The 9,011-nt window shown below is 34.5% G+C and overlaps 1 protein-coding gene across 1 annotated transcript; it reads left to right on the forward strand.

The window, feature by feature from the left end:
• Window positions 1-2,141: 2,141 nt before the first annotated feature.
• LOC104212469 (putative proline-rich receptor-like protein kinase PERK6) lies at window positions 2,142-6,282 on the forward strand. The gene is made up of 9 exons (XM_009761742.2): window positions 2,142-2,257; window positions 2,514-3,543; window positions 3,769-4,326; window positions 4,426-4,512; window positions 4,596-4,666; window positions 4,763-4,839; window positions 4,955-5,096; window positions 5,230-5,391; window positions 5,700-6,282. The coding sequence occupies exons 2-9, from the start codon at window positions 2,589-2,591 to the stop codon at window positions 5,946-5,948; spliced, it is 2,301 nt and encodes a 766-aa protein (XP_009760044.2). The 5' UTR covers window positions 2,142-2,257; window positions 2,514-2,588; the 3' UTR covers window positions 5,949-6,282.
• The last annotated feature ends 2,729 nt before the right edge of the window (window positions 6,283-9,011 follow it).

The raw sequence follows: 9,011 nt of genomic DNA on the forward strand, positions 1-9,011 counted from the left end.
ACTGTATCCAAGTTACTCTCTGTATCTAAGTTCATCCCGAGTAATAGTACCACGAGGATAATCACCAAAGCCACCAGACAACTTTATGATGCCAATGAAGTAAGATGAGTTATTCAATGAGACTCGTATTGTAAAGAAAGAAGAAAGAGACTGATCCAGAAAGGTGGGTCGAGGGTCGAGCCTCGACTATACATGTAAGTTTTTTACTTTTCATTAAGTATTTTGATTTACTTTTATATAAATTTTGAAATACTAATTCAATATAATTTTTCTTATAGGTTCGCTTCACAGCTGATGTGGGGGAATTCATACGCAGTCAGCCACCTAATGAGTCGGGCGAGGCAATCCAACTTTCGGATGAGGATGCTGAAAGAACACTCCTTGAGTACTTTATATACTTTGAGCTAGACAATAGAACCAGTTTTCGAATGGGCTTGTAATAAGCGTTAACTTAGTTTTGTTAGCTTAATGTGTTAGTTCTATTGAACTTTATACTTTGTTGCTTTTTATTGTTGTTGTTGTTGTTGTTGTTTATTGTTGTTGTTGTTGTTGTTGTTGTTGGCATAAAATGCATGTTTAGAATTTTTGGTAAGCTGACAGGTGGTGTAGCTGCCAAAACAGGCATTTTCTGGCAAAAATATACCAAGAAAAGCGACCAACTTTGGTCGCTAATTGGTCGCTTTTCCCTTAAAAAAAATAATTTTCTGGGCAATAGCGACCAACCTTGGTCGCTATTTAACCCAGATTTCTCAAAAGCGACCAACTTTGGTCGCTATTCTATTTTTAAAAAAAAATCTGGAAATATAGCGACCAAAGTTGATCACTTATAATTAAAAAAATTATTTCTTGAAGTTAGCGACCAACTATGGTCGCTTATTTGTAAAAAATAAAATAAATAAATAAATAAAAAAGTGACCAATCTTGGTCTCTATTTTCCAGATTTTAAAATATAATATTTGGAATAGAGACCAAAGTTGGTCACTTTTTTATGATTAATAATAAATAAATAAATAGCGTATTTTACATTTAGAGACCAACTTTGGTCGCCAAAATTATATTATTAAAATAATAAAGCGACCAAAGTTGGTCGCTATAGTCTTTACCCGGAATATTTAGTCCCTAAAATAAAGGGACCAGCAATATTGCGACCAAGCATGTTTGGTCGCTTTTTGGTCGTTTTTAGGTCTATAAGCGACCAACTTTGGTCGCTTTTTGTGGTCGCTTTTTGCCGGATTTCTAGTAGTGTAACCTTGCAAAGTAAGCAATCGGTAAAGTGGAACATCTGCAGAGAGTAATTATATATTATCCCATCATATCTCAAAAGAGCTGTATTTAAATTCTTTAGAGGCTCTTCAACTTAATGGCTAGTCTTTAAGGACTAAAATAACCTTAGATATCATAAGTAGTCCTTGTTTTGAAGACGATATTATTTACCGCCTCATATTACCATATGGTATCACAAAGCAAAGTAAAATGCAACAATTCATCCTTCTGCTAGATTTCAAGAAGCTGATTTTTTGCATGGAGTTGCATATCTCTCTACTCTGTCTCCTCTCTTTCTTTATTTACTTCGCAAGATAAAAGTAGCTCTTGATTACGCTGCCTTATTTCATTTTATATTTTATTTCCTTTGTTCCAAATAAACATAATTTAATTATTGTCCTAACTCGCGACATACTAATTTAGCACAATATACGTTTGCATGTGTCTCGTTATCTGTAATTGGCTAAACCAATCACCTTTAGAATAAAAAGGAAATAAATTAAAATTAAAATTAAGTAGATTTTTAATTGAAAAAGTTTTAGTACTCATGATTTTGAGACTAAATTGTAGCAAGTTCAGAAGGTGTTTTTTGTTTGGTTAATATTTTACGTGAAAAAAGGGGCCGCTAGACGTGTAAAAAAGTGACATATGTTGGGCTTTGAACTTGTAGTATCATCGTTGATTCTCATGCCTCAAATAAATAAAATCTTTTTTTAAAGATGAATTATGCTAGTCGTCTTCTTTTGTTGACCAATAAAAATGTCTAGACGATATTAATTACAACCTCCTAACTAGTAATTGTTTATAAGTTCAACATTTTCCATTTTAATGCAATACTCCTATTATTAACTAAAAATATAGTCATGATTAGTTCCTTGATTTTAGGAAGAGTATGAGGACAGAAAGACGGCTCTTAGTTTACTTGTAAAAACTATTATCATGCAACATCTTTTCTCTTTGCTTTGAGAATCCTCTCCCTGCCATTCTCCTAAAGGTGTCATCTTCTTTCTTTCTACTTTCTCTCTATTTTCTTTATCTTTCTCTTTCTTCTTTATCTTTCATACTCTTTACGATAACATATGTTCATAACGAATCATATTCATTGTTAAGAAAGAAAAAAGATTGATATTTCATTCATTCACATGTTTACATATTGAGAATGATGAGTTGCATGTTTCTTGTGATTTCTTAAATGATAAATGCACTTTTTTTTTTGTTAAAATTACTTGCTTTTTATCTTTAATGAACAGGGCTCATTGTTTTGGGAGAACGGCAGGGTTTAAACGACGTGTTTTGGCATAGATTGTGATTAAGACTTTATAACAATGTCTTCATCATCTAAGGATGATCAATCATCCAATTCGCCACCTTCAGATTCATCCTCTTCGGATTCTTCATCAAATTCACCGCCATCATCCTCATCTGGTTCACCCCCTTCACCTTCATCCTCTTCAAATTCCCCATCGTCTGACTCATCATCAAATTCTCCGCCATCCCAAGATAATTCATCTTCATCGAATGATTCAAATTCCCAATCTCCCCCTTCTCAAAGTAATTCATCACCTTCTCCGCCATCTGGGGATAGTAATAACTCATCTTCTTCCGGGGATAATAACAACGGCAATAATAACAACAACATTGACAATAGCAACGGGAACAACAACAATAACAACGGCAACAACAATGGGAACAACAGCAGCAATCACAACAACAATGACAATAATAGTAATAATAACAACAACAATGGAAACAACAACGGCAACAACAACAACAATGGTAATAACAACGGTAACAACAACAACAACAACAACAATGGTGATAGCAACAACGACAACAACAATGATAACAAGAACAACAACAACAATAATGGGAGCAATAACAACGGCAATAGCAACAACAATAACAATAATGATCATAGCAACACTAACAATAATAATAACAATAAATCTTCACCTCCATCAAAATCCTCAAATTCAAATGGTGGTTCGCCGCCTCCTCCACCCCCACCACCTCCTCCACCACCACCACCACCATCTCCCTTTTCTCCCAACTCTGGAGCTCTTTCCCCTCCGAAGCATAAGTCGCCACCGAGCAAGTCGGACGTAGATCATAATGGCAAATCTAACGATAACGGGACAGCCATCATTGTAGGAGTTGCTGCAGGAGCAGGACTATTACTTCTTGTCATGCTAGTCTTCCTTATATCTTGTTGCAAACGCAAAAGGAGAAGGCCACGTGACCAAATGGGCTACTACAGGGACAATTCTCATGGAGGCAAGAGTATGTGAATTGCTTTTATTTCATATTTATACTTTCTTTTTCACCGTGAAATCATCATATATAAGCTTGAAATTTGAGCTCATTGATTTAAATTTGTTATCATCATTAGATGTTGAAATAACAGGCTATAATGCCTAAAAAATGAAAAACATAATAAGCAGAAGTTGAACTTACTTCCTTGTTATAATGTCTTGGTATTTGACAATAATTTCATGCAATATCCAGGTACTGACTACTATAATAGTGGACAATATGGGAATTGGCACAACAACAAAGTTCAATCTACTGAACATATGGTAAAGATGCCTACTCCTCAACCTGTCAGTACTAATGTAAGTTCAGAACTCAGTTGGCCAATAGCACCTCCACCACCACCTCCAATGATGAGCAGCAGTGAAATGAGTTCTGCTGCTTTCTCTGGTCCACATCAACCTCCATTGCCACCTCCACATCCATCAATGGCTCTTGGTTTTAACCAAAGCAGTTTCACGTATGACGATTTGTCAGCAGCAACTGGAGGATTTTCTAAGGCCAATCTTTTGGGACAAGGTGGTTTTGGATTTGTACATAAAGGGGTGTTGCCTAATGGTAAGGAGATAGCAGTGAAAAGTCTGAAAGCAAATAGTGGGCAAGGGGAACGAGAATTTCAAGCTGAGGTCGAGATCATTAGTCGTGTCCATCATCGCCATCTTGTATCTTTAGTTGGATATTGCATTGCTGGATCTCAAAGGTTGTTGGTGTATGAGTTTGTTCCTAATGGCACTCTTGAATATCACCTTCATGGTACGTATATATACTTTAATTTGTATATAACGTAACGAACTTAAAGAATTACCCATGAAAGTCTTTATTTGACATTTTTTCTTTGCATCCTATATATAGGACCTGGTCGCCCAGTTATGGACTTCCCTACGAGGCTTAAAATTGCACTTGGATCTGCCAAAGGTTTTGCCTACCTTCATGAAGATTGTAAGTTGAATTTTGTATATAGTTTGAGGTACATTCGCTTTCCATCACAAACTACTTAGCTTTGTCATATAAATTATGTACAGGCCACCCTCGCATCATTCACAGAGACATTAAAGCTGCAAATATCCTACTGGACCATAACTGTGAAGCTAAGGTATTTGCTTATGCTTTAGACTAACCACTTTTTAGGCAAATTTCTAATTCACTTTAATTCAAACAAATGTTTAAACTGTTCCAATGTCGTTTTCAGGTGGCTGATTTTGGACTAGCTAAGCTTTCCTCAGACACTAATACACATGTGTCAACACGTATCATGGGTACCTTTGGGTAAGTAATCCGTTTTTCAGTTCTACTATATATAATTGGTCAAATATCCACCATACTACAAAAGGTTGGAATAAAAACATTACCCTGTCTGTATTTATGAAATTTGAACAAACAGGTACTTGGCACCAGAATACGCTTCAAGTGGCAAGCTAACTGAAAAGTCTGACGTTTATTCTTATGGTGTTATGCTTTTGGAACTTATAACTGGGCGTCGTCCTATCGACATTAACAGTGATGATGACACCTTAGTTGAGTGGGTATGTTTTCATTAATGATATAATTGAAACAATTTTTTTGGCTTACAAGACATGATCTATGAATGCAAACACGTATGCACTTAATTTGATCAAATTAATTTTAATATATATATATATATACATATATATCCAGGCTAGGCCAATTCTGGTTCGTGCAACAGAGGGCGGAAACTATGATGAATTGATAGATCCACGTTTGGAGGGAAATTTTGATGCCCAAGAGATGCTATGTATGGTGGCTTGTGCTGCTGCATCCATCAGACATTCTGCAAGAAGACGTCCAAAAATGAGTCAGGTTAATTAGCTTTTTGTTTTTGTTCAATAAAGCCTCATTATGCATAGACCCTGACACGTATATTAACATTCCAAAGTAAAATACATCAAGACGAAGGACATAGTGCCTAATTACTACTCCATAGTCTAGCTAGCATTTAAATTCTATTGACAAAATTGGAGTTGTAGCCTAATAGTACCAGCAAATAATAGGGTTTCAGTTCTACCAAAAGGCTTCCCCTGGAAGCTTCACAATTCACAGACACATATATAGGGTTCGAATTTCTAATGCTAAAAGAGAGATTGGCTAATAAAATAATTATGTTGTAGATTGTACGTGCTTTGGAAGGTGATGTTTCTCTGGATGATTTGAACGAGGGAATGAAAAAGAGCCATAGCGCAATGTTTGGTTCTGGTGAAAGTTCCGAATACGACGGAGGTTCATATGACGTTAAAAAGTTCAGGAAATCTGGAATGTCGAGCCAAGAATTCACAGGCAGTGAACATGGTACTACTGGTGAATTTGTCCATTCCGCTGGTGAATCTCAAGAACTTCGTCACAAAAAACTCAGTCCTTGAGCAAAATGGGATGATCACTGGAGCTATAAACAATTACAATCATTTTATTATAGATACAACTCACGTTTTATGGACTTACAAGGATGCTTTGAGCATTGAAAAATGGTATTCTTGTGGAATAATAATGTATTTCCCCATCCATTGTGAAGCTCTAGAGATTAGACTGAGGGTGGTAAAGTGTAAAACATCTCCCCATCATTATGTGGCTGGGTTTATTTATCAGTCGAGTCATTTTGTTTTGTTTGAGTTGAGGAGTTGGGATTATAATTGTGAATTACTTTCAATATATTCCTCCGATGTATGTACTTATTTATTAATATTTTGTTTATGTATACTTCTCCGTATAAGCAGCTGTAGTATAATATATTTAGATATTTCATTTTGTTTCTCATTTTATATTTCAGTTGAGACCTTTTTCCTTATTTAGCTTCAAATTCCAGTAATGTCTTGTCTATCCTCATTTTAACGTCCATACCAACTTATAATCTATATCTATCTATCTATCTATTTATCTTTCTATCTATACTCTATTAAAAGCATGAATTCTATTTTTTTGCCCTTTAAAATAGATTTTACATTTGAAAAAAAAACTGTAAATTTAATTTTTTTCTTATTATTTAAAACTTAAAAATCAACTAAAATTTTTGTTTTAAAATCTTTTCTCTTTTAAACTATGTACTAAGTCCAAGCATTTAGGACTTTAAAATTGATTAATATACTACCTTGTATAAATTATTTCTTTATTTGGAGTATGTAATACTACTTTAAATGTAGACAATTAGTTTGCATATAAACGATAAGGTAACTTCAGTTGAAAAGAGTTTGAACATATATTTATTATATCTATATTATATTATATATTAAAAGCACAAAAATCCCTTAGAAAATTTTTTTCGCTTTTTTTTTACCTTTAAAAGATAGAGTTCACATAGATAAAATAATTTATTTTTAATTTTTTAATATTTAAAAATATATATTTAATTATTTTTCTAAACATTGAGGACTTTAAAATAAAGTATAACTTTATGTATAAATCTTTTCTTATTTGACCCATATAAGAAGTCCCAAAATTTAGAACTTTAAGTTTAAATAAGATTTAATTTCTACAAATATTAATAACGTGCTTTATTTTACACGTAACTTTAAATTGTGAGAATATTGCTTCTTATAATTGTTTGTTATTTTTATTTTGTTAGAGTTCAAAATTATTGTTTTTATAATTTTGGATGTCGCAACTAATTATCATGAACTAACACTTAGGAGATAGGACGAGGTAAATTATAATTCAACGACTTTAATGTAAAGCATTTTTCTCCTTCGATTGAAAAAACATAGTATTTTATATCTCTTAGAATGGAGAATGGAGCTTTACTTGCTCGGCGAACGAGCTTGATCAACCTCCCTCGAAAGATTCGGGGCTTGTAAAGACAAAACAGGTGATTGAGGGTGAACTGAGGTGCTTTGGTGTCGTTTATAAAGTGGCGGAGGAGGATTATGATCCTTCAAAAGGACGGGTGAATCTGCACAAGGCAGACCTCGTACCTTTTGCAGAAGCCGAGGATTATAGGATCCACTGAGGCGAGCGTGAAAGGGTAAATGTAAACACTTAGATACGCCTCCACGTGGGTGGTGGTGTCTTTGTTGGGTCTGGAAACTGATAAGTGGAGATTTTGACTACTTATTAGCACCTTTTTGCTTTTGTTTTAGTCTGAAAGTATTGATTTATGTTTCCGAAACTAATAAAATTATACAAATTACAGGAATATTGGAAGTTTGGTCTCCCATGATGAAATCCGACTCAAAAAAATTGTTCCGAAACACAAGGCAATGAAGGAAGCAGAAACAAAGAAGTGCGGTTCGCAGAAGGATTTCTACGGCCGCAGAAGAAAGTGCGGACAACAGAATTTCATCTACCCCAAGTAAATAACCCAACAGGATTTTTACAAATATGCGGAGCACACATGAATTGTACGGCCGCAAAACAGGGTCTGCACTGACAAGTAATTTAGAGTTCAGAGAGTATGTAGAAGACCATGTCCTGGTGCTTTGCGGAAGTGTGGACCACACAAGAATTGTGCGGCCAAAGAAGTTGCTTCGCAGCCATAATCCAGAAATGTGCGGCTATAATCCAATCTCCTGACAACTGAAGAAATCTGCGGATCGCACAAGGAATTGTGTGGTCGCAAAACCTCCTGAGGGGCATTTTTGTCAGCAATTTTTGGCCCACTATAAATAGACGAGTTTCACAATTTTAGGTCAAGTTTTGAAAAAAAAAAGTTGTTATAGCCATTACCTTTTACTACTTTAGGAAGTTTGTAACCATTTTAGTATTTTTACATTATCTTTTACCATTTTAATCTTTGATTATGGGTTTAATTAGCTTTTCTTCTTTATTTTCTTCAATTCCCATTATGAGTAGCTAGATTCTTACTAGGGTTGTGACTCAACCCTAGTATGTAAACTTTATGGGTATTTAATTTAATATTTGTTTATGATTAGGTGTTGATTATTTAGCTTAGTTAATGTTCTAATTTTAGAATTAATAGTTGTAAATAATGATTCATACCTTTTTGACTTAGTTTCTACTTGAGAAAGAGAGACCTAGTCTAGGATAACTTGGCTAACAAGGAATTGGGCTAATTGAGAGATTGATTAGCCTAATTAAAGGGTTCGAACTAGAGATAGTAAGAACCCAACGTGAGCTCATATCAACTATTTTGTTTGATACCCATTTGGACTTGAGAAAGCCAAATTGGACAAAATGATTCTCTGACCGAGAGATATTGAATGGGTAATGTAGAGTTGAGAGCTATAATACACCCCAATCAACGAAACAAGCATTAACGTCTTTATCCCATTAGAAGAATACCTGGGTTATGGTCACATCCCTAGGCTTTTAAGCAATATGAAAAAATACCAAAAACATTCATCTCTAGTTTAATTTCCTTAGCTTGCAATCATTAGAGTAATAGTAGAAGTAAAAACCAAAACTTGTTGTGGAAGTGCAATTTTAGGTAATCCATTCACTTTATTCAAATATATACTCCTAACACCCCTTATAAC

The sequence above is a fragment of the Nicotiana sylvestris genome, chromosome 3 (assembly GCF_000393655.2).
Source record: "Nicotiana sylvestris chromosome 3, ASM39365v2, whole genome shotgun sequence".
NCBI classification, from domain to species: domain Eukaryota; kingdom Viridiplantae; phylum Streptophyta; class Magnoliopsida; order Solanales; family Solanaceae; genus Nicotiana; species Nicotiana sylvestris.